At 41.9% G+C, this 27,034-nt stretch overlaps 1 protein-coding gene across 1 annotated transcript; it reads right to left on the reverse strand.

Moving 5' to 3' along the window:
* Positions 1-16,149: 16,149 nt before the first annotated feature.
* Positions 16,150-25,898, reverse strand: LOC117259475 (coagulation factor X). Its single transcript, XM_033630828.2, has 10 exons — positions 25,734-25,898; positions 25,482-25,651; positions 24,706-24,730; positions 24,506-24,619; positions 20,254-20,388; positions 19,694-19,989; positions 19,386-19,500; positions 19,055-19,251; positions 18,851-18,976; positions 16,150-16,634 (listed from the first exon to the last, which is right to left on the reverse strand). The coding sequence occupies exons 1-10, from the start codon at positions 25,804-25,806 to the stop codon at positions 16,392-16,394; spliced, it is 1,494 nt and encodes a 497-aa protein (XP_033486719.1). The 5' UTR covers positions 25,807-25,898; the 3' UTR covers positions 16,150-16,391.
* Positions 25,899-27,034: the final 1,136 nt, after the last annotated feature.

The raw sequence follows: 27,034 nt of genomic DNA on the forward strand, positions 1-27,034 counted from the left end.
ACATCATGCTGCCCCTGGTGGTAAGACAGACATCATGCTGCCCCTGTTGGTAAGACCGACATAATACTGCTCCCTGGTGGTAAGACAGACATCATGCTGCCCCCTGGTGGTAAGACCGACATCATGCTGCCCCCTGGTGGTAAGACCGACATCATGCTGCCCCCTGGTGGTAAGACCGACATCATGCTGCCCCCTGGGGGTAAGACAGACATAATACTGCCCCCTGGGGGTAAGACTAACATCATGCTGCCCCCTGGTGGTAAGACCGACATCATGCTGCTCCCTGGTGGTAAGACAGACATCATGCTGCCCCCTGGGGGTAAGACAGACATAATACTGCCCCCTGGGGGTAAGATCGACATAATACTGCCACCTGGTGGTAAGACAGACATCATGCTGCCCCCTGGTGGTAAGACAGACATTATTCTGCCCCCTGGTGGTAAGACAGACATAATTCTGCCTCCTGGTGGTAAGACAGACATCATGCTGCCCCTGGTGGTAAGACAGACATCATGCTGCCCCCTGGTGGTAAGACCGACATCATGCTGCTCCCTGGGGGTAAGACCGACATCATGCTGCCCCCTGGTGGTAAGACCGACATCATGCTGCCCCCTGGTGGTAAGACCGACATCATGCTGCTCCCTGGGGGTAAGACAGACATAATACTGCCCCCTGGGGGTAAGATCGACATAATACTGCCGCCTGGTGGTAAGACAGACATAATTCTGCCCCCTGGGGTTAAGACAGACATCATGTTGCCCCCTGGTGGTTAGACAGACATAATACTGGCCCCTGGTGGGAAGACCGACATCATGCTGTCCCCTGGGGGTAAGACCGACATAATACTGCCGCCTGGTGGTAAGACAGACACCATGCTGCCCCCTGGTGGTAAGACCGACATCATGCTGCCCCCTGGGGGTAAGACCGACATAATACTGCTGCCTGGTGGTAAGACAGACATAATTCTGCCCCCTGGTGGGACGACAGACATCATGCTGCCCCCTGGGGGTAAGACCGACATAATACTGCTGCCTGGGGGTAAGACAGACATAATACTGGCCCCTAGTGGGAAGACAGACATCATGCTGCCCCCTGGTGGTAAGACCGACATAATACTGCCCCCTGGGGGTAAGACAGACATAATACTGCCCCCTGGGGGTAAGACCGACATAATACTGCCCCCTGGGGGTAAGACAGACATAATACTGGCCCCTAGTGGGAAGACAGACATCATGCTGCCCCCTGGTGGTAAGACCGACATAATACTGCCCCCTGGGGGTAAGACAGACATAATACTGCCCCCTGGGGGTAAGACCGACATAATACTGCCCCCTGGTGGTAAGACAGACATAATCAATCAGTTTTCAATCAGTTTTATTTATAAAGCCCAATATCACAAATCACAGTTTGCCTCACAGGGCTTTACAGCATACGACATCCCTCTGTCCTTATGACCCTCACAGCTGATCAGGAAAAACTCCCCAAAAAAACCCTTTAACGGGGAAAAAAAACGGTAGAAACCTCAGGAAGAGCAACTGAGGAGGGATCCCTCTTCCAGGATGGACAGACGTGCAATAGATGTCGTACAGAACAGATCAGCATAATAAATTAACAGTAATCCATATGACACAATGAGACAGAGAGAGAGAGAGAGAGAGAGAGAGAGAGAGAGAGATGCAGGTAATGACAGTAGCTTACAACAACATTATTGAAAGTAATAATATTATAGTTATAGTTCTGGCTACTGTGGTACAATATGTTGAAAGTATGTATTAATATCTGGCAGTATACATGTGTGACAATAGTCATATGTGTATAATAACAGTAGAAGTATGACTAATGACTAATGATGGCAGCAGCAGCAGGAGGCATCTGGCAGGACCACGGCAGCAGCACAACCACACACGTCACGCTGTCCAGGCACCGCTGTGATATGAGTTAATCTGAGAGACAGTGGAGCACAAAGGCTCCGGAGAAGAAGCCGAGTTAGCAAGAGCAAGCTTATAAGCCTAACTAATAAGCTTTATCAAAGAGGAAAGTCTTGAGTCTAGTCTTAAATGTGGAGACGGTGTCTGCCTCCCGGACCGTAACAGGAAGATGATTCCACAGGAGAGGAGCCTGATAGCTGAAGGCTCTGGCTCCTGATCTACTTTTGGAGACTTTAGGGACCACGAGTAACCCTGCGTTCTCAGAGCGCAGTGTTCTGGTGGGATAATATGGCACTATGAGCTCTCTAAGATATGACGGAGCTTGACCATTTAGAGCTTTATAAGTTAACAGTAGGATTTTAAATTCAATTCTGGATTTTACAGGGAGCCAGTGCAGAGAAGCTAAAACAGGAGAAATATGATCTCGTTTCTTAGTTCCTGTTAGTACACGTGCTGCTGCATTCTGAATTAGCTGGAGAGTTTTTAAGGACTTACTAGAGCTACCTGATAATAGAGAGTTACAGTAATCCAGCCTTGAGGTAACAAAAGCGTGGACCAATTTTTCTGCATCTTTTCGGGTCAGGATAGGCCTAATTTTCGCAATATTACGCAGATGAAAAAATGCAGTCCGTGAGGTTTGTTTTAAATGAGAATTAAAAGACAAATCTTGATCAAATATTACTCCGAGGTTTCTTACGGTAGTGCTAGAGGCCAGAGCAATGCCATCTAGAGAAACTATGTCATCAGATAAAGAGTCTCTGAGTTGTTTGGGGCCAAGAACAATAACTTCAGTTTTGTCTGAATTTAACATCAGGAAATTGGTGCTCATCCAAGTTTTTATGTCTTTAAGGCAGTTATGGAGTTTAGTTAATTGATTACTTTCTTCTGGCTTCATCGATAAATACAACTGAGTATCATCCGCATAACAATGAAAATTTATAGAGTGATTTCTAATGATGTTGCCTAAAGGAAGCATATATAGAGTAAATAGGATTGGTCCGAGCACAGAACCTTGCGGAACTCCAAAACAAACTTTGGTACGTAAGGATGATTCATTATGAACGTCAACAAACTGAAAACGATCAGATAAATAAGATTTAAACCAGCTTAGTGCAGAACCTTTTAGGCCAATTAAGTGATCCAGTCTCTGCAGTAGAATTTGATGGTCAATTGTGTCAAACGCCGCACTAAGATCTAATAAAACAAGTACAGAGACAAGTCCTTTGTCTGAATAATGCTGCCGCCTGGTGGTAAGACAGACATAATGCTGCCGCCTGGTGGTAAGACAGACATCATGCTGCCCCCTGGTGGTAAGACAGACATCATGCTGCTCCCTGGTGGTAAGACAGACATAATACTGCCCCCTGGTGGTAAGACCGACATAATGCTGCCGCCTGGTGGTAAGACAGACATCATGCTGCCCCCTGGTTGTAAGACGGACATAATGCTGCCCCCTGGGGGTAAGACAGACATCATGCTGCTCCCTGGTGGTAAGACGGACATAATGCTGCCCCCTGGGGGTAAGACTAACATCATGCTGCCCCCTGGTGGTAAGACGGACATAATGCTGCCCCCTGGGGGTAAGACAGACATCATGCTGCTCCCTGGTGGTAAGACGGACATAATACTGCCCCCTGGTGGTAAGACCGACATAATGCTGCCGCCTGGTGGTAAGACAGACATCATGCTGCCCCCTGGTTGTAAGACTAACATCATGCTGCCCCCTGGTGGTAAGACAGACATAATGCTGCCCCCTGGGGGTAAGACAGACATCATGCTGCCCCCTGGTGGTAAGACCGACATCATGCTGCCCCCTGGGGGTAAGACAGACATCATGCTGCCCCCTGGTGGTAAGACAGACATCATGCTGCCCCCTGGTGGTAAGACCGACATCATGCTGCCCCCTGGGGGTAAGACAGACATCATGCTGCCCCCTGGGGGTAAGACCGACATCATGCTGCCCCCTGGGGGTAAGACAGACATAATGCTGCCCCCTGGTGGTAAGACAGACATAATGCTGCCCCCTGGTGGTAAGACCGACATCATGCTGCCCCCTGGGAGTAAGACGGACATAATGCTGCTCCCTGGTGGTAAGACGGACATAATGCTGCCCCCTGGGGGTAAGACTAACATCATGCTGCCCCCTGGTGGTAAGACGGACATAATGCTGCCCCCTGGGGGTAAGACAGACATCATGCTGCTCCCTGGTGGTAAGACGGACATAATACTGCCCCCTGGTGGTAAGACCGACATAATGCTGCCGCCTGGTGGTAAGACAGACATCATGCTGCCCCCTGGTTGTAAGACTAACATCATGCTGCCCCCTGGTGGTAAGACAGACATAATGCTGCCCCCTGGGGGTAAGACAGACATCATGCTGCCCCCTGGTGGTAAGACCGACATCATGCTGCCCCCTGGGGGTAAGACAGACATCATGCTGCCCCCTGGTGGTAAGACAGACATCATGCTGCCCCCTGGTGGTAAGACCGACATCATGCTGCCCCCTGGGGGTAAGACAGACATCATGCTGCCCCCTGGGGGTAAGACCGACATCATGCTGCCCCCTGGGGGTAAGACAGACATAATGCTGCCCCCTGGTGGTAAGACAGACATAATGCTGCCCCCTGGTGGTAAGACCGACATCATGCTGCCCCCTGGGAGTAAGACAAACATCATGCTGCCCCCTGGTGGTAAGACAGACATAATTCTGCCCCCTGGTGGTAAGACAGACATAATGCTGCCCCCTGGGGGTAAGACAAACATCATGCTGCCCCCTGGTGGTAAGACCGACATAATGCTGCCCCCTGGTGGAAAGACCGACATAATGCTGCCCCCTGGTGGTAAGACCGACATAATGCTGCCCCCTGGTGGTAAGACCGACATAATGCTGCCCCCTGGGGGTAAGACAGACATCATGCTGCCCCCTGGTGGTAAGACCAACATAATGCTGCCCCCTGGTGGTAAGACCGACATAATGCTGCCCCCTGGGGGTAAGACAGACATCATGCTGCCCCCTGGTGGCACATAATACTGCCCACCAAACACCTGAACTCCATTTTCTATCCCAGAATGCTTTGCTACACGCCATTTTGTGTTTTATGTGTGACCTCCTGCCTCTGACAGGCAGAAATCAGCTTATTATTACAGATTATTCGATGTTTAAAAGACATGTATTTTGATCCTGCTATCTCTGTAGTGACATCATATCTTATACATATCTTATACTGTACATATCTTAAACAATCTCTCACTGGGTTATTTTATTTTATTTTGCACTCTGATGTATGAATTATATGAAAAGTCTTATGAAAGAACTGAAATAAACTTTTTGCAAACAAATGTCACATTTTCTGAAAATCATTATCAGTCACAGCTAGTTTCTGTATCTTATATCATTTTACAGATGTTAGAAATTCTAACGCAAAGGTCTTAAAGTAGAAAAGTTTGTAACTTGTCGTAAACCTTTGAAAGTACCATACAACAATAAAAACTCTCTCTTTCTCTAGATTCTTGACGACATACCATACTATGGTTTTTCTACGCTTTAAAAACATATTATACTATAATGTTTTTTCTAGATTTTTGACAACAGACTATAATATGTTCTTTCGTGATTTTGTAACGACATACTATAACGTTTATTCTAGATTTTTGTCAACATACGATACTGTGATGTTTTTTCGTGATTTTTGACAAAATGATTTCCTAGGATGGTATACTAGATTTTTCTATATTTTTCGCAACATGCTATGACATTTTTCCAAGATTTGTTACGAAATGCTATCCTATGACGCTTTTTCTAGATTTTTGAGCACATGCTATAAGGTTTTTTCCAGATTTTTCACGACATTCTGTTCTACAACATTTTTTTCTAGAGTGTTGACAACATTCCATATGAATTTTTTTTTTTGTCATTTTTGACATAAGATACTATGACATTTTCTCTAGATTTTTGAGCACATGCTATAATATGATTTTTTTTTCAACATTTTTCACGACATGCTGTACTAAAATGTTTTTTTCTAGATTTTTGATGAAATGCTGTACTATGATGTTTTATCTAGATTTTTGACAAGGTACCATTCTATGACATTTATTTCTAGAATTTTGATGACATACTATACTATAAGATTTTGTTGCATGATTTTGAACGACATGCTATACTATTTTTTTCTTTTCTCGCTGCAATTTTGGATGACATGCTATAGTATGATGTTTTTTTTCTAGATTTTTGATGACACACTAGGACTTTTTTTATGATTTTGTACGACATACTATCCTATGATGTTTTATTGCGATTTTTGACGACATGCTACACTATGACTTGCTTCCCAATTTTTGATGATATATTTTGGTATGACATTTTTTCTAGATTTTTGACGACATGCTATATTATGTTATTTCTAGGCTTTTGACTCTCACCATACCATAAAGTTTCTCCTAGATTTCTGACAACTTGCTATGCTATTACATTTTTTCTGGATTTTTATGACTTGCTATACTATGACCCTATGATCTATGATCTATGATCCCAATTTTTGACGATATACGTTACTGTGACTTTTTTTTCAAGATTTCTGACAACATGCAATACTATAATGTTACTTCTAGACTTCTGACGACTTGCTATACTGTGCCGATTTTTCATGATTTTGGATGACATGCCTGATTAGTACATTTTCTAAATATTTTGGACAACATGCTATACTTTGTCTTTTTTCTAGATTGTTGATGACGTCCTTTACTATGATGTTTTTTCTAGAATTTCATCAAAAATCATGAAAAAATATTATAGCATGTCGTCCAAAATCATGAAAAAACGTCAAAGTATAGCATGTCGTCAAAAATCATGGAAAAACGTCGAAGTATAGCATGTCGTCCCAAATCATGAAAAAAAGTCATAGTATAGCATGTCGTCAAAAATCATGAAAGAAGTCATAGTATAGCATGTCATCCAAAATCATGAAAAAAGTCATAGTATAACATGTCGTCAAAAATCATGAAAAAACATTATAGTATAGCATGTCGTCAAAAATCATGAAATATGTCAAAGTATAGCATGTCGTGCAAAATCATGAAAAAAAGTCATAGTATAGCATGTCGTCCAAAATCATGAAAAAACATCATAGTATAGCATGTCGTCCAAAATCATGAAAAAACGTCACACTATAGCATGTTGTGCAAAATCATGAAAAAACGTCATAGTATAGCATGTCGTCCAAAATCATGAAATATGTCAAAGTATAGCATGTCATGCAAAATCATGAAAAAACGTCATAGTATAGCATGTCGTCTAAAATCATGAAAAATCGTCATTGTATAGCATGTCGTCCAAAATCATGAAAAAACATTATAGTATAGCATGTCGTCAAAAATCATGAAATATGTCAAAGTATAGCATGTCGTGCAAAATCATGAAAAAAAGTCATAGTATAGCATGTCGTCCAAAATCATGAAAAAACATTATAGTATAGCATGTCGTCCAAAATCATGAAAAAACGTCATACTATAGCATGTTGTGCAAAATCATGAAAAAACGTCATAGTATAGCATGTCGTCCAAAATCATGAAATATGTCAAAGTATAGCATGTCATGCAAAATCATGAAAAAACGTCATAGTATAGCATGTCGTCTAAAATCATGAAAAATCGTCATTGTATAGCATGTCGTCCAAAATCATGAAAAAACATTATAGTATAGCATGTCGTCAAAAATCATGAAATATGTCAAAGTATAGCATGTCGTGCAAAATCATGAAAAAAAGTCATAGTATAGCATGTCGTCCAAAATCATGAAAAAACATCATAATATAGCATGTCGTCCAAAATCATGAAAAAACGTCATACTATGGCATGTCGTGCAAAATCATGAAAAAACGTCATAGTATAGCATGTCGTCCACAATCATGAAATATGTCAAAGTATAGCATGTCGTGCCGAATCATGAAAAAACGTCATAGTATAGCATGTCGTCCAAGATCATGAAAAAAAGTCATAGTATAGCATGTCGTCCAAAATCATGAAATATGTCATAGTATAGCATGTTGTCAAAAATCATGACAAAGTCATAGTATAGCATGTCGTCCAAAATCATGAAATATGTCATAGTATAGCATGTCGTCCAAAATCATGAAAAAAGTCATAGTATAGCATGTCGTCCAAAATCATGAAAAAAAGTCATAGTATAGCATGTCGTCCAAGATCATGAAAAAACATCATAGTATAGCATGTCGTCCAAAATCATGAAAAAACGTCATACTATAGCATGTCGTGCAAAATCATGAAAAAACGTCATAGTATAGCATGTCATGCAAAATCATGAAAAAACGTCATATAGCATGTCGTCAATAATCATGAAATATGTCAAAGTATAGCAGTCGCCCAAAATCATGAAAAAACGTCATACTATAGCATGTCGTGCAAAATCATGAAAAAACATCATAGTATAGCATGTCGTCAAAAATCATGAAATATGTCAAAGTATAGCATGTCGTGCAAAATCATGAAAAAACGTCATAGTATAGCATGTCGTCCAAAATCATGAAAAAACGTCATAGTATAGCATGTCGTCCAAGATCATGAAAAAATGTCATAGTATAGCATGTCGTCCAAAATCATGAAAAAACGTCATAGTATAGCATGTCGTCAAAAATTATGAAATATGTCAAAGTATAGCATGTCGTGCAAAATCATGAAAAAACATCATAGTATAGCATGTCGTCCGAAATCATGAAATATGTCATAGTATAGCATGTTGTCAAAAATCATGAAATATGTCATAGTATAGCATGTCGTCCAAAATCATGAAAAAACATCATAGTATAGCATGTCGTCCAAAATCATGAAAAAAGTCATAGTATAGCATGTCGTGCAAAATCATGAAAAAACGTCATAGTATAGCATGTCGTCCAAAATCATGAAAAAACGTCATAGTATAGCATGTCATCAAAAATCATGAAAAAACGTCATAGTATAGCATGTCGTGCAAAATCATGAAAAAACATCATAGTATAACATGTCGTCAAAAATCATGAAATATGTCAAAGTATAGCATGTCGTGCAAAATCGTGAAAAAAAGTCATAGTATAGCATGTCGTCCAAAATCATGAAAAAACATCATAGTATAGCATGTCGTGCAAAATCATGAAAAAACGTCATAGTATAGCATGTCGTCCAAAATCATGAAAAAACGTCATAGTATAGCATGTCGTCCAAGATCATGAAAAAATGTCATAGTATAGCATGTCGTCCAAAATCATGAAAAAACGTCATAGTATAGCATGTCGTCAAAAATTATGAAATATGTCAAAGTATAGCATGTCGTGCAAAATCATGAAAAAACATCATAGTATAGCATGTCGTCCGAAATCATGAAATATGTCATAGTATAGCATGTTGTCAAAAATCATGAAATATGTCATAGTATAGCATGTCGTCCAAAATCATGAAAAAACATCATAGTATAGCATGTCGTCCAAAATCATGAAAAAAGTCATAGTATAGCATGTCGTGCAAAATCATGAAAAAACGTCATAGTATAGCATGTCGTCCAAAATCATGAAAAAACGTCATAGTATAGCATGTCATCAAAAATCATGAAAAAACGTCATAGTATAGCATGTCGTGCAAAATCATGAAAAAACATCATAGTATAACATGTCGTCAAAAATCATGAAATATGTCAAAGTATAGCATGTCGTGCAAAATCGTGAAAAAAAGTCATAGTATAGCATGTCGTCCAAAATCATGAAAAAACATCATAGTATAGCATGTCGTCCAAAATCATGAAAAAACGTCATACTATAGCATGTCGTGCAAAATCATGAAAAAACGTCATAGTATAGCATGTCGTCCAAGATCATGAAAAAAAGTCATAGTATAGCATGTCGTCCAAAATCATGAAAAAACATCATAGTATAGCATGTCGTCCAAAATCATGAAAAAACGTCATACTATAGCATGTCGTGCAAAATCATGAAAAAATGTCATAGTATAGCATGTCGTCCAAGATCATGAAAAAAAGTCATAGTATAGCATGTCGTCCAAAATCATGAAAAAACATCATAGTATAGCATGTCGTCCAAAATCATGAAAAAACGTCATAGTATAGCATGTCGTCAAAAATCATGAAATATGTCAAAGTATAGCATGTCGTGCAAAATCATGAAAAAACGTCATAGTATAGCATGTCGTCCAAAATCATGAAAAAACGTCATAGTATAGCATGTCGTCCAAGATCATGAAAAAATGTCATAGTATAGCATGTCGTCCAAAATCATGAAAAAACGTCATAGTATAGCATGTCGTCAAAAATCATGAAAAAATGTCATAGTATAGCATGTCGTCCAAAATCATGAAAAAATGTCATAGTATAGCATGTCGTCCAAAATCATGAAAAAACGTCATACTATAGCATGTCGTGCAAAATCATGAAAAAACGTCATAGTATAGCATGTCGTGCAAAATCATGAAAAAATGTCATAGTATAGCATGTCGTCCAAGATCATGAAAAAAAGTCATAGTATAGCATGTCATGCAAAATCATGAAAAAACATCATAGTATAGCATGTCGTCCAAAATCATGAAAAAACGTCATAGTATAGCATGTCGTCCAAAATCTTGAAATATGTCATAGTATAGCATGTCGTCAAAAATCATGAAATATGTCAAAGTATAGCATGTCGTGCAAAATCATGAAAAAAAGTCATAGTATAGCATGTCGTCCAAAATCATGAAAAAACGTCATACTATAGCATGTCGTGCAAAATCATGAAAAAACGTCATAGTATAGCATGTCGTCCAAAATCATGAAATATGTCAAAGTATAGCATGTCATGCAAAATCATGAAAAAACGTCATAGTATAGCATGTCGTCCAAAATCATGAAAAAACATCATAGTATAGCATGTCGTCCAAAATCATGAAAAAACGTCATACTATAGCATGTCGTGCAAAATCATGAAAAAACGTCATAGTATAGCATGTCGTCCAAAATCATGAAAAAACGTCATAGTATAGCATGTCATCAAAAATCATGAAAAAACGTCATAGTATAGCATGTCGTGCAAAATCATGAAAAAACATCATAGTATAACATGTCGTCAAAAATCATGAAATATGTCAAAGTATAGCATGTCGTGCAAAATCATGAAAAAAAGTCATAGTATAGCATGTCGTCCAAAATCATGAAAAAACATCATAGTATAGCATGTCGTCCAAAATCATGAAAAAACGTCATACTATAGCATGTCGTGCAAAATCATGAAAAAACGTCATAGTATAGCATGTCGTCCAAGATCATGAAAAAAAGTCATAGTATAGCATGTCGTCCAAAATCATGAAAAAACATCATAGTATAGCATGTCGTCCAAAATCATGAAAAAACGTCATACTATAGCATGTCGTGCAAAATCATGAAAAAATGTCATAGTATAGCATGTCGTCCAAGATCATGAAAAAAAGTCATAGTATAGCATGTTGTCCAAAATCATGAAAAAACATCATAGTATAGCATGTCGTCCAAAATCATGAAAAAACGTCATAGTATAGCATGTCGTCAAAAATCATGAAATATGTCAAAGTATAGCATGTCGTGCAAAATCATGAAAAAACGTCATAGTATAGCATGTCGTCCAAAATCATGAAAAAACGTCATAGTATAGCATGTCGTCCAAGATCATGAAAAAATGTCATAGTATAGCATGTCGTCCAAAATCATGAAAAAACGTCATAGTATAGCATGTCGTCAAAAATCATGAAAAAATGTCATAGTATAGCATGTCGTCCAAAATCATGAAAAAATGTCATAGTATAGCATGTCGTCCAAAATCATGAAAAAACGTCATACTATAGCATGTCGTGCAAAATCATGAAAAAACGTCATAGTATAGCATGTCGTGCAAAATCATGAAAAAATGTCATAGTATAGCATGTCGTCCAAGATCATGAAAAAAAGTCATAGTATAGCATGTCATGCAAAATCATGAAAAAACATCATAGTATAGCATGTCGTCCAAAATCATGAAAAAACGTCATAGTATAGCATGTCGTCCAAAATCTTGAAATATGTCATAGTATAGCATGTCGTCAAAAATCATGAAATATGTCAAAGTATAGCATGTCGTGCAAAATCATGAAAAAAAGTCATAGTATAGCATGTCGTCCAAAATCATGAAAAAACGTCATACTATAGCATGTCGTGCAAAATCATGAAAAAACGTCATAGTATAGCATGTCATGCAAAATCATGAAAAAACGTCATAGTATAGCATGTCGTCCAAAATCATGAAAAAACATCATAGTATAGCATGTCGTCCAAAATCATGAAAAAACGTCATACTATAGCATGTCGTGCAAAATCATGAAAAAACGTCATAGTATAGCATGTCGTCAAAAATCATGAAATATGTCAAAGTATAGCATGTCATGCGAAATCATGAAAAAACGTCATAGTATAGCATGTCGTCCAAAATCATGAAAAAACGTCATAGTATAGCATGTCGTCCAAAATCATGAAAAAACGTCATACTATAGCATGTCGTGCAAAATCATGAAAAAACGTCATAGTATAGCATGTCGTCAAAAATCATGAAATATGTCAAAGTATAGCATGTCATGCAAAATCATGAAAAAACGTCATAGTATAGCATGTCGTCCAAAATCATGAAAAAACGTCATAGTATAGCATGTCGTCCAAAATCATGAAAAAACGTCATAGTATAGCATGTCGTCAAAAATCATGAAATATGTCAAAGTATAGCATGTCGTGCAAAATCATGAAAAAAAGTCATAGTATAGCATGTCGTCCAAAATCATGAAAAAACATCATAGTATAGCATGTCGTCCAAAATCATGAAAAAACGTCATACTATAGCATGTCGTGCAAAATCATGAAAAAACGTCATAGTATAGCATGTCGTCAAAAATCATGAAATATGTCAAAGTATAGCATGTCATGCAAAATCATGAAAAAACGTCATAGTATAGCATGTCGTCCAAAATCATGAAAAAACATCATAGTATAGCATGTCGTCCAAAATCATGAAAAAACGTCATACTATAGCATGTCGTGCAAAATCATGAAAAAACGTCATAGTATAGCATGTCGTCAAAAATCATGAAATATGTCAAAGTATAGCATGTCATGCAAAATCATGAAAAAACGTCATAGTATAGCATGTCGTCCAAAATCATGAAAAAACGTCATAGTATAGCATGTCGTCCAAAATCATGAAAAAACGTCATAGTATAGCATGTCGTCCAAAATCATGAAAAAAAGTCATAGTATAGCATGTCATGCAAAATCATGAAAAAACGTCATAGTATAGCATGTCGTCCAAAATCATGAAAAAACATCATAGTATAGCATGTCGTCCAAGATCATGAAAAAAAGTCATAGTATAGCATGTCGTCCAAAATCATGAAATATGTCATAGTATAGCATGTTGTCAAAAATCATGACAAAGTCATAGTATAGCATGTCGTCCAAAATCATGAAATATGTCATAGTATAGCATGTCGTCCAAAATCATGAAAAAAGTCATAGTATAGCATGTCGTCCAAAATCATGAAAAAAAGTCATAGTATAGCATGTCGTCCAAGATCATGAAAAAACATCATAGTATAGCATGTCGTCCAAAATCATGAAAAAACGTCATACTATAGCATGTCGTGCAAAATCATGAAAAAACGTCATAGTATAGCATGTCGTCAAAAATCATGAAATATGTCAAAGTATAGCATGTCATGCAAAATCATGAAAAAACGTCATAGTATAGCATGTCGTCCAAAATCATGAAAAAACGTCATAGTATAGCATGTCGTCCAAAATCATGAAAAAACGTCATAGTATAGCATGTCGTCAAAAATCATGAAATATGTCAAAGTATAGCATGTCGTACAAAATCATGAAAAAAAGTCATAGTATAGCATGTCGTCCAAAATCATGAAAAAACATCATAGTATAGCATGTCGTCCAAAATCATGAAAAAACGTCATACTATAGCATGTCGTGCAAAATCATGAAAAAACGTCATAGTATAGCATGTCGTCAAAAATCATGAAATATGTCAAAGTATAGCATGTCATGCAAAATCATGAAAAAACGTCATAGTATAGCATGTCGTCCCAAAATCATGAAAAAACGTCATAGTATAGCATGTCGTCCAAAATCATGAAAAAAGGCATAGTATAGCATGTCGTCAAAAATCAGGAAATATGTCATACTATAGCATGTCGTCCAAAATCATGAAAAAAGTCATAGTATAGCATGTCGTCCAAAATCATGAAAAAAGGCATAGTACAGCATGTCATCCAAAATCATGAAAAAAGCGTCATAGTATGGCATGTCGTGCAAAATCATTAAATAACATCATAGTATAGAATGTCGTGCAAAATCATGAAAACATCATAGTATAGCCTGTGGATATTCTCATTTATCCAGGTCAATTCCATTCTGGCAACAATTAAATCGTAGGCAACTGGACTTTGATTTTGTCTAGGAGACGTTTCGCCTCTTATCCAAGCGGCTTCATCAGTTCTCAACGCATCAGTCTGACTAGTCCTCACTAGTCTGACAAACAGTGGAGTAAGACTCAGGTTTTTAACCTCTGTGGAGGTGTACACCCACCACCCTCATAAGACAATACTTCGTTAGTGGAGTTTCACTGGACCATTGTTTGGGTCAGGTGAGTCACACTAGTGAACGACGGTCGTTAGGAGTGAGTGGGGCCACTGGTGAGCAACAGTCGTTAGGCATGATGTGTGGTTACCAGTGAACGACTGTCGTTGTGTTTCTTTGAGCCACTTGAGGTTAGTTTCGGGCAGTCTTTGTTGTTCAATCTCTTAGGTACAGCAGCAAGGGCCGCATTGTAAATGGGGGATAGGTGGTGTCTCAGGCCACCTCCCCTGTTTAGAGACGGTTTCTCTATTTTAACGTAGATGGATTCTTTCACCCCTCTTTCGAACCATCTGTCCTCTCTGTCCAAGATTTTCAAAGGAGTGAGCCTTCTCCTTTAGATGTAAATAAACAGCAGAAACTGGACCTGAGGAGTTTGCCCTTCTGTGTTGAGCCATGCGCTTGTTTAATGGTTGTTTGGTTTCACCAATGTATGAGTCCTTGCATTCCTCACTGCATTGGACAGCATATACCAAGTTGCTTTTTTGAGTGTGTGGTACCCTGTCTTTGGGGTGTACCAGTTTTTGCCTGAGTGTGTTACTTGGTTTGAAACACACAGGAATTTGGTGTTGGTTGAAAATTCTCCTGAGTTTCTCAGACACCCCGGACACGTAGGGTATGACAATGTTCCTGCGCTTGTTTCCTTCCTCAGCCCTCTCTGAGTTATTGTTCTTGTTGGATCATTTTGTTCTGTTAAACGTCCAGCTAGGATAGCCACCAGTTTCCAACGCTCTCCTCAAATGTTTGTGCTCCCGTACCTTTGCCTGAGTGGTGGTTGGTACATTATCAGCCCTGTGCTGTAAGGTTCTGATAACTCCCAGTTTGTGCTCCAGAGGGTGGTGTGAGTCGAAAAGAAGATATTGGTCTGTGTGTGTGGGTTTCCTGTATACCCCAATGTGGAGGCTCCTGTTCTCATCCAAGTGTACATCACAGTCTAAGAAAGGTAGGTGGTTATCATTAACATCTTCTCTAGTGAACTTGATGTTCTTGTCCACTGAGTTGATGTGCTCAGTAAAAGCCTCCAGTTCTTGGGATTTGATCTTCACCCATGTGTCATCCACATATCTGAACCAGTGGCTTGGTGATGTACCCTTGTAAGAGTTCAGTGCCTTTTGCTCTACCCTTTCCATATACAGGTTTGCCACAATGGGGGATACTGATGACCCCATACCACAGCCATGCTTCTGTCTGTAAAAAGTACCGTTAAACTGGAAGTATGTGGTGTTAAGGCACAATTCCAGTAACTGGCAAATTTGTTCTGTATTGAGATTTGTTCTGTCCGGTAACGTTCTGTCCTGTGTAAGATGATGCCTCACCGTTTCCACTGCTTCCCCGGTTGGGATGCAAGTGAATAGGGATGTTACATCATATGATACCATGGTTTCATCCGGTTCTAGCCTTAGACCCTGGATTTTGCCTGCAAATTCGTGCGAGTTTTGTCACTATTTACTTCCGTGTTTGAAAATAAGGTGGATAGCATGTCGTCCAAAATCATGGAAAAAGCCATACACACACACACACACACACACACAGACAGTCTGGTTGTTTTGTTTCTGAGCTTTAATGTCATATGAAGTCGTTCAGTCACAGTTTCTGTGTTTTATTTTACAGACGTTAGAAACTCAAACTTCAGTCTGAAACTTTTGATCATTTCAAACTGTCTGAATTTAACAAACAACAAATTTAACCTTTGTTTTTAACCCTGACTAATAAAAGTTGTGATAAGTTGCACACGGTGACGTGTAACCTGACAGACACTCAGGATGGACGACGTCTGTCTGTGTGTCTCAGGTCCCGGTGCCGTTGAGGTCCGTCCTCTCCATGGTGTCTCTGATCCAGTTCAGGAAGTTCCCCAGTCGGGTATAAACTCCGTACTTCCCCTTGGCGGCACATTTCTCTCCCCAGCTGACCACACCCGTCAGAAACCAGGTCCCTTTGTAGTTCACCACAAACGGTCCCCCGCTGTCCCCGCTGCAGGCGTCCCTGCCCACGTCCAGGTAACCTGCACAGAACATGTTGTCTGTGATCACCTGTTGGACAGAGACACACGTCATGTCAGAGACACACGTCATGTCAGAGAGACACACGTCAGGTCAGAGACACACGTCAGGTCAGAGACACGTCATGTCAGAGACACACGTCAGGTCAGAGACACACGTCATGTCAGAGACACATGTCAAGACAGAGACACACGTCAGGTCAGAGACACACGTCAAGACAGAGACACACATCAGGTCAGAGACACACGTCATGTCAGAGACACATGTCAAGACAGAGACACACGTCAGGTCAGAGAGACATACGTCAGGTCAGAGACACACGTCATGTCAGAGACACACATCAGTTCAGAGACACACGTCAAGACAGAGACACACGTCAGGTCAGAGACACATGTCAAGACAGAGACACACGTCAGGTCAGAGACACACCTCATGTCAGAGACACACGTCAGGTCAGAGACACACGTCATGTCAGAGACACGTCATGTCAGAGAGACACACGTCAGGTCAGAGACACACGTCAAGACAGAGACACACGTCATGTCAGAGACACATGTCAAGACAGAGACACACGTCAGGTCAGAGACACACGTCAAGACAGAGACACACATCAGGTCAGAGACACACGTCATGTCAGAGACACATGTCAAGACAGAGACACACGTCAGGTCAGAGACACACGTCAAGACAGAGACACACGTCATGTCAGAGACACGTTAAGACAGACACACGTCAAGACAGAGACACACGTCAGGTCAGAGACACACGTCAAGACAGAGACACACGTCATGTCAGAGACACACATCATGTCAGAGACACACGTCATGTCAGAGAGACATACGTCAGGTCAGAGACACACGTCATGTCAGAGACACACATCAGTTCAGAGACACACGTCAAGACAGAGACACATGTCAGGTCAGAGACACACGTCAAGACAGAGACACACGTCAGGTCAGAGACACACCTCATGTCAGAGACACACGTCAGGTCAGAGACACACGTCATGTCAGAGACACGTCATGTCAGAGAGACACACGTCAGGTCAGAGACACACGTCAGGTCAGAGACACACGTCAGGTCGGAGACAGACGTCATGTCAGAGACACACGTCAGGTCAGAGACACGTCATGTCAGAGACATACGTCAAGACAGAGACACACATCATGTCAGAGACACACGTCAGGTCAGAGACACGTCATGTCAGAGACACACGTCAGGTCAGAGACACGTCATGTCAGAGAGACACACGTCAGGTCAGAGACACACATCAGGTCAGAGACACACGTCATGTCAGAGACACGTCATGTCAGAGAGACACACGTCAGGTCAGAGACACACATCATGTCAGAGACACACGTCATGTCAGAGACACGTCATGTCAGAGAGACACACGTCAGGTCAGAGACACACGTCAGGTCAGAGACACACGTCATGTCAGAGACACGTCATGTCAGAGAGACACACGTCAGGTCAGAGACACACGTCAGGTCAGAGACACACGTCATGTCAGAGACACACGTCATGTCAGAGACACACGTCAGGTCGGAGACAGACGTCATGTCAGAGACACACGTCAGGTCAGAGACACGTCATGTCAGAGACATACGTCAAGACAGAGACACACATCATGTCAGAGACACACGTCAGGTCAGAGACACGTCATGTCAGAGACACACGTCAGGTCAGAGACACGTCATGTCAGAGACACACATCATGTCAGAGACACACATCATGTCAGAGACACACGTCAGGTCAGAGACACACGTCAGGTCAGAGACACACGTCAGGTCAGAGACACGTCATGTCAGAAACACACGTCAGGTCAGAGACACGTCATGTCAGAGACATACGTCAAGACAGAGACACACATCATGTCAGAGACACACATCATGTCAGAGACACACGTCAGGTCAGAGACACACGTCAGGTCAGAGACACACATCATGTCAGAGACACACGTCAGGTCAGAGACACACATCATGTCAGAGACACACATCATGTCAGAGACACACGTCAGGTCAGAGACACACGTCAGGTCAGAGACACACGTCATGCTGCAGATGTAGACACGTATGGATACTGAAGATCCAGCTACTGTACAGAGTGGATACTGGGTACCAGGGTTACAGTGGTTACCATGGTTACAGTGGACAGTGTACGAGCTATAAGAACGACCAAACATGGCTGAACAGGTCTCATCCCTCATCCTTGACTCTGTTCAGTGAACTCCGCCACCTGATCACCTGTTCAGTGGAGGCGGTGCAGTCTCGGTAGCTGACCACGGGAAGCGTGACCTTCCTGAGGAAGCGTGATGACCTGCCCAGGTACTGCGTGACCCCCCAGCCCGTCACCATGCCACGGTTTCCCTTCTGAACACACAGACACACAGTGTTAGCTCTCATCTCAGATCTGTGACTGTCAGCTCTCTGTGGCGTCAATACAGTTACCTTCAGTAGGTATTCGGAGAGATGGGGGTCGGGGAGGCAGGCAGGGATGGCGGTGGCGCTCCTGACGACCGGCTGGGCGAGATACAACAGAGCGATGTCGCTGTCGAAGGTGAAGGCATGGAAGTGAGGATGGACGAAGACCTTCTGAACCTTTATCAGCTGCTCACCTGGATCAGGACGCCGCTTATCGAAGTCACCTGTATACACACACACACACACACACACACACACACTCACTACTCATGTGTTAATGTGAAGATAAACATAAAGCAGGAACGAACACACACACACACACACACACACACACACACACACACACTCAGGTGGTCACCTATAGTCACATGGTCTGGAGTCTCCTGGAGACAGTGAGCAGCAGAGACCACCCAGCGATCAGAGACCAGCGTCCCTCCACAGAAACCGTGACCATTAGACCTGCGGAGCAGAACCTGGAAACACACACACACACACACACACACACACACACACTGTGTTCATATGGAGCAGGGCGGAGCTGCAGACTCGTGATGACGCGTGAGTCATCACGACCACACACACCGCACACTGAACACATCAGTGTGAAAACATGAACAACAGCAGATTTAAATGTGTGAAATGACCTCATGTGAAATGTCTCCACACCTGCCAGGGACTTCCTCCTGGTCTGTCCAAGGCTCCGCCCACAATACGTAGATCCCCCCCGTCCTCCCCCATCAGCTCCGTCTCATTGGCTCCCCACTGTCCAGTTGTTGTGTTCACTGTCATCAGCTTCTCCAATGTCTCTATAAAGTTCAATTTGTCCACCCAGCCATCTGTGTTGTTGTCATCAAACATGCTGCCCATTTCCACGGTGATGTTGGGCTGATCAGAGGGACTCAACAGAGAACGATCTCGGTACAGTGACACCTCTATGTGCTGACGACCACAAGGCAGAGACACTAGAGGACAGGAAAAAAACACTGTCAGAAGACTGGGGGATCAGTAACATGAGTATAAATACAAAACAGTATCAATAACAGGAAAATAAATACACCAGAGTATCAACAACAGGAGTATAAATACAGAGTATCAACAACAGGAGTATAAACACACCAGAGTATAAGTAACATGAATAAATACATCAGATTATCAATAACAAGAGTATAAATACATCAGAGTATCAGTAAAAGTGTCAGTTACTGTAGTAACCTGAGTTCTGTTACCATTCTTGGAGCAGCTGTATCCGTCGACGTCCAGCTGGAACCCGTCGGCGCAGTCACACTGAACTCCGGCTCCCCCTGGCAGGTCTCTGCAGTACTGCATACAGCCGCCGTTTCTATAGTGACACACCATCAACACTACACACAAAATTCCTCTGTTATATACCGTCATGATTTTACCATGATTATACCATCATCATCATCATCATCATTATCATCATCATCATCATCATCATCATCGTCAGGATCAGTTCCAGTCTGTTTAATATCTTTTTCATGTCTTCAAATCTCTGATTCAGTTTTGGATGAAATCAGTGGCTCTGCTTTTAACTCCACTTCCTGTCACTGAGAATCATGTTATCTGCACTCTACTGATGATATCTGTTGGTACTCACTGCAAACGCACCTCCGTCAGGCTGATTGAACTGATTCTGATCAGCTGTTCTGTTTCTCACCTCAGAGATCAGGATCAGGATCAGGATTAGTCAACTCAGAGCCCAGGGGCCTGTATCACGAAGCGAGATCAACCTTTCCTGGGTTACCCAGACCTATCCTGGGTTGACTAACCCTAACAATGGCAATCAGGATAATCGGTATCACGACGCTGGATATCAACTCGGTAACTCAACCCAGAGTTGCTTTATCAAGAGCCGTGAACGCGCACGCAGCGGACCAATCACAATCATGAGAGAAGCGCAGCGTCACAGAGCGTCACTGAGCGTCCTCACAGAGCGCCGTATGTGAGGGAAAAAGTGTTTCTCATGTGAGGATCAGAGATTAATTCTGCTAAAATATGAGGAGAAGAAAAGCAACATTAGAGAAAAGGCCAACACCGTGGCAGCTGCAGGAGGAGGAAACATGCGTGGCAACGCATAACGGGATGAATAATGTTTAGTTTTAGTTTAGATTAGTTTATTTGCACATAATGTTAAAAACAGACAGTATAACATTTACAAGATTAAAAAAAAGAAAAGTGCCGGAGAGGTTAGAAGCCACTAAAAGCTTATCAAAGAAATTCCCCTGTCAAAACATCAATGAAATCACATGATAGAGAAGAAAAAGAAACGGGTGAGGAAAGAAGAAATAGAGGAGGAGAGAGGGAAAAATCAAGACAAAACAAGGCAGCAAATAAAATGATGTGTAGGTTAAATGACTCATCACTGGTTCAAGTAGCTACAGTACCTGTACCTGTACATCTGACACTGATCACACCCTTGAATCCCATGAAATCAATGCTGCGCAGATGAATTGCGTGTATTACAATTATCGTCTAACATCATTGCGTCTGATAAATTGGTCTTCTTTGTCATAACGTTATATATGCTACAATAAAGCTTAAAGCTGACGCCACAATTAAATCATATCAACACCAAATTGATAGTCTGAATAAAATCATCCTGATATTGAGCTGTGTTAGAAATTAACAGCTGCACAAAAATATAGCTAGTGTCCCTCTTTAAAAAACAAAAAGGAAAATCCCTCAAACACCATGAAGTGTAGACATGATAGGCTACTTTCCACATTTCCAGCAGCAAAGCTGTCAATTAGGCCCATTATCTTTAACAGGGATCATTTCCTCCAACAAAACAAAATGTTGGCACTAATTAATGGTGCTATTAAGTGTCTACAAATGATCAGTTTCTTTCTTATGAAGGGGTGGGATGAAAGTTCCACTTCTTTCCACTCCTTTTTGAACAATCTTTTCATTGTCTGTTGTTGTTGCTTTCTTTTCTTTTTTAATGTTCAAAATAAACTTTCAAATCAAAATCAATCAAATGAATTAAACTTCCCGTCATGACTGGGCTGCATTTCTGTCAGCCATCAACAGCTGATTGGCCAGTGGGTGGTGCTTTTTATAGGATCAGATTCAACCCTGAACTTACCCTGCTCCGGAGCAGGATAGCCGTTCAGAGTAAGTTACCATGGTGATCTACCCCGATAAGAACTGAACCGGCTTCGTGAGACCGAAAACCCAGAGTTAACCCTGAAGTTACCTCGCTAAGACATTAATCCTGCTTCATGATACAGGCCCCTGGATCAGCATTAGTCAGCTCAGAGATCTGGGGTCCGTTTCACAAAGCAAGTTTAGTGAAAACTCCCCGCTGCCCTCTGTCAGACGTTGAATCCGCCAAACGGGGGCGTATCAAGTTCCTGGGGTTTAAAGGGGACGTAGCGGGAAAATGGTCACCTGATTAATTTAAATGTGTGTTTGCGCTAATTATGTTTATTTTGCAGTACTGGAGACTGTATGTTGACATGTTGAACAGTGAATATTTAAAGGAGGCATTTCTCTGCATTTAACTATTTGTCAATACATTTTTGGTTGTTTCTATTTGTAGGGAAACACTGATTTCAAAGTTAATTATTCTTTTTGTGTCATGCCCAGTGGGAGGGGCTTATGATTTATAAGGCAGCCATCTTGTCCATGTTGGTGTGGAGAGTTGGTGGTACATGGCAGGTATTTGACAACAAGAGAAAGTATTGAGTGAACGTGTTTTTGGACTATTGTCCTTGTTTTTTTGGCCGGTGGTCCAGCTGTAATTTGGGTTACTGAAGAACTCTGAACCCAGTGTACCTTTTTGTAAATTTTTTGTTGTTACTTTGTACATATTTTTTTCACTGTTTTGGTTGGTTTGGTGGAATAAACACTTTAAAACGTATCTTCCCGACTACGCCATATTTTTCCCGGAAGAACCCCGCTACAACCCTGAAATGAGGGAAACTGTGAGTTTTCCATTTCAAAAAGGGAGGTAACTCAAACCAGAGAAAGAGGGGTAACTCCAGCCTGTTTCAGGGAGAGAGGTAACTTAAGCTCTCGGTCAGTTACCATAGTAACAGACTCTATGAACCTAACCTGGTCGGGACCAGGTTTTTCTCAATGAACCTCGAGTTTCTCTCTGTCTCCGCCCTCTTTCAGAGCCACACACTCCATTTGATTTCCTCATTCATTCAGTCAGCAGGCGAGTTTTGGCGTAGCCTAGTTCTGCCGTCTGTCATTTTAAAAATCATTTAAAAAAATCAGAGTCAGTATATTAGAAGTCCATTAGGCACAGTAGGTGGCGACTTTTTTCACTAACATGGCATGTCCTTTTGATAACGATCCCGTGGATGAAGATGCAGCATTACTGCGCAGAGAATTAAATATTCGTCGGGAGATGGTTATCAGACCGCGCATAGATGTTTTAGCATTTCCACACAATTATCTTTTTGAGCGGTACCGTTTCACGTCACAGTCCATCATCTACATACACAACCTAATCCGTCCTTATTTGCAACATTACCAATCATAGTCATGCTCTCACATCCCAGCAGATATTGTGTGTTGTGCTGCGTTTCTTTGCAAACGGAAGTTTTTTGTACAATGTCGGAGATGCTGAGCACTTGAGTAAGGCAACTGTGTGCAGGGCGGTCAGAAAAGTGTGCTCGTTTTACGGCATCTGCCTTCTTTCTGTTGGCTGAGTAGAAGTCTGTGTTAGTTTAAATAGGCTTAATTATTTAACAGAACATGATACAGATGAGAAGACATTCATGTGTGTGAAAACAGCATTATGTTGGGGATAAAACAACTGCACAGTCAAACAGCCACTTAATATTTACTTTACAATGTAAAACATGATCAAAATGAGGTTCCCCCATGAGATTATGCTGAGGTCTTACCTGTTTGAACAATGTTTTTATATTTCATCCTAAACTGCTGCCAAGTGCGCTTCTCACCCGCGGGATTGCACCTAAAAGAAATAAATTAATAGGCTACCATTCAAGCAGTTTTCCCCTGTAATATTATTGTGATTGCAAAGGACTACATTTAAACTTACGCATTGACCTGTGCAGCAACGTTCTCTCACGCCGTCTCCCTCTCTTTTGCAGCTGCAGCGGTGTTGCACTTCTTTTTGAAAACGTGTGCAAACTCGCAGTATGAGCACATTAAGATTTCTAATTCTAATGGGCTGAAAAACGCAGCCCTCCTCTTCCCCGTTGCCATGGTGACTCGTCGAATCGGGGCTCCATTGATGCAGGCTTTTTATAGTCGTGGTGCATGCGCTTAACTCCAGGTGAAACTACTCCGAGTTGATTAAACTGATTCAAATCAGCTGTTTCTGAACCGGAAACTCAGAGTTTCTTATCTCAGAGTAGATCAACTCAGAGTTCAGGATTAGACTCAGAGTTTGTTGAACCTGCTTTGTGAAACGGACCCCAGGTGTTATTTAAAGACTTGTTTACCTGTGTCGCAGGTGTTGTTTACAAAGTTGTTTACCTGTGTCGCAGGTCTTGCCTTGGTACGGCGGCGAGCAGAGACACAGGAAGTCGTCTCTGTCCAGGGTGCACATCCCTCCATTCAGACAGGGGTTAGTCTGACAGGGGTTCAGATCTACGACACAAAGCACAGACACTTGAACACATCACCACACACAAGGAAGTGATGTCACAATGACATCATCATGTAAAAATACTCACTGGTATATTTGTACCAGAACTCCATCTGCAAGACAAGAAACAGTTAATGACACAATACTGGGAGTAATTAGAGTACTGAGAGTAATCAGAGTACTTAGAGTAATCAGAGTACTAAGAGTAGTCGGAATACTGGGAGTAATTAGAGAACTGAGAGTAATCAGAGTACTAGTAGTAATCAGTACTGGGAGTAATTACACTACTGAAAGTAATTGGAGTAATGAGAGTAATCAGTGTACTTAGAGTAATCAGAGTACTGGGAGTAATCAGTACTGGGAGTAATTAGAGTACTGAGAGTAATTGGAGTTCTAAGAGTAATCAGAGTACTAAGAGTAATCACAACACTGGGAGTAATTAGAGAATTGAGAGTAATTAGAGAGCTCGGAGTAATTGGAGTACTGGGAGTAATCAGAGTACTGTGAGTACTTAGAGAACTGAGAGTAATTAGAGAACCCAGAGTAGAGAACTGACGGTGATTGGAGAACTGAGAGTAATCAGAGTACTAAGAGTGATCAGAATACTGGGAGTAATTAGAGTACTGAGAGTAATGAGAGTACTAAGAGTAATCAGAACACTGGGAGTAATTAGAGAATTGAGAGTAATTAGAGAGCTGGGAGTAATTGGAATACTGGGAGTAATTAGAGTATCTCTGTCCCTCTGTGTGTCCCCCTGTGTGTCCCCTAGTCTGTCCCCCTGTGTGTCCTTCAGTGTGTCCCTCTGTCTGTCCCCGTGTGTCCCTCAGTGTGTCCCTCAGTCCGTCCCCCGGCGGTCCGTCTCACCGTCTTCTCCCTGGTCATGAAGATCTCGGCTGCCTCCTCCTGGGAGCAGACCTCCTCGTGACACTCCCTCTCCAGGTCTCCAGGTAAAACCTCCTCCAGGAAGGAGTTGGCTCGACGTCTCCTGGAGGCGGAGCCGAGGACACGAGCCGCCCACGGATGGTCCAGGAACACTGGGGGGGACAGAAAGACCAAATTATAGAGGTCCTGGTCTTCAGACTGTCCTCAGCTGAGCCCTGACACACAGAGTCTCACCTGAGGACTGGACGAGTGCCGAGCAGGTGAGTAGAGCGCAGAGACCCCATGTCAGAGAGGTGGACGGCAGCATGTCTGTCCCTCTGTCTGTCTGTCCCTCTGTCTGTCTGTCTGTCTGTCTGCGTGCGTGAGGACAGACAGTTGTTGTCTGATGTAAAATGGAGGACTCAGCTGACGGACTGATCGTTAACCACTGTTCAAATATTGACACAGAGACGTCACGCCAGCAGCACACACAGAGGACACAACGAGGGACAACGAGGGACAACAAGAGACATGTCTGTCCTCACTTCACCAACCTGGACATGAAGAGATCAAAGTTCACATGTCTGCTGGGACAAAGGCCTGGGGCTTAAGTTTTCAATCAATCAATCAATCAATCAATCAATTTTATTTATAAAGCCCAATATCACAAATCACAATTTGCCTCACAGGGCTTTACAGCATACGACATCCCTCTGTCCTTATGACCCTCACAGCTGATCAGGAAAAACTCCCCAAAAAGACAGAGAGAGAGACAGAGAGAGAGACAGCGACAGGGAGAGAGACAGAGAGAGAGACAGCGACAGGGAGAGAGACAGAGAGAGACAGGGACAGAGACAGAGACAGAGACAGAGACAGGGAGAGACAGAGAGAGACAGACAGAGAGACAGACAGAGACCATCCAGTTACCAACAGGGAAACTGAAGGAACTGTAACTCCCACCTTCCTGCGGTGCCACGCCCTTCCCCATGTGTGATGTGAGACATGATGTGATGTGAGACAGATGTGATGTGAGACACGTGATGTGAGACAGATGTGATGTGAGACACGTGATGTGAGACAGATGTGATGTGAGACAGACGTGATGTGAGACAGATGTGATATGAGACAGATGTGATGTGAGACAGGTGATGTGATGTGAGACAGATGTGATGTGAGACAGATGTGATGTGAGACAGATGTGATGTGAGACACGTGATGTGATGAGACATGATGTGATCCAAGACATGATGTGATGTGAGACATGATGTGATGTGAGACATGATGTGATGTGAGACACGTGATGTGAGGCAGATGTAATGTGAGACAGATGTGATGTGAGACATGATGTGATGTGAGACATGATGTGATGTGAGACATGATGTGATGTGAGACATGATGTGATGTGAGACACACTGGCCCAGGAAAGCTATGTCCACCAAGCGTTTGAGGGATCAGTTTTTGTAACAAAGCACACATATCCACCCCCTCGACTGACTCGGGCAGCCCCACCAGATGGAGATTAGAGCGGTGCGCTCGGTTTTCCAAATCGTCCACTT

The sequence above is a fragment of the Epinephelus lanceolatus genome, chromosome 4, assembly GCF_041903045.1.
Source record: "Epinephelus lanceolatus isolate andai-2023 chromosome 4, ASM4190304v1, whole genome shotgun sequence".
NCBI lineage: Eukaryota > Metazoa > Chordata > Actinopteri > Perciformes > Serranidae > Epinephelus > Epinephelus lanceolatus.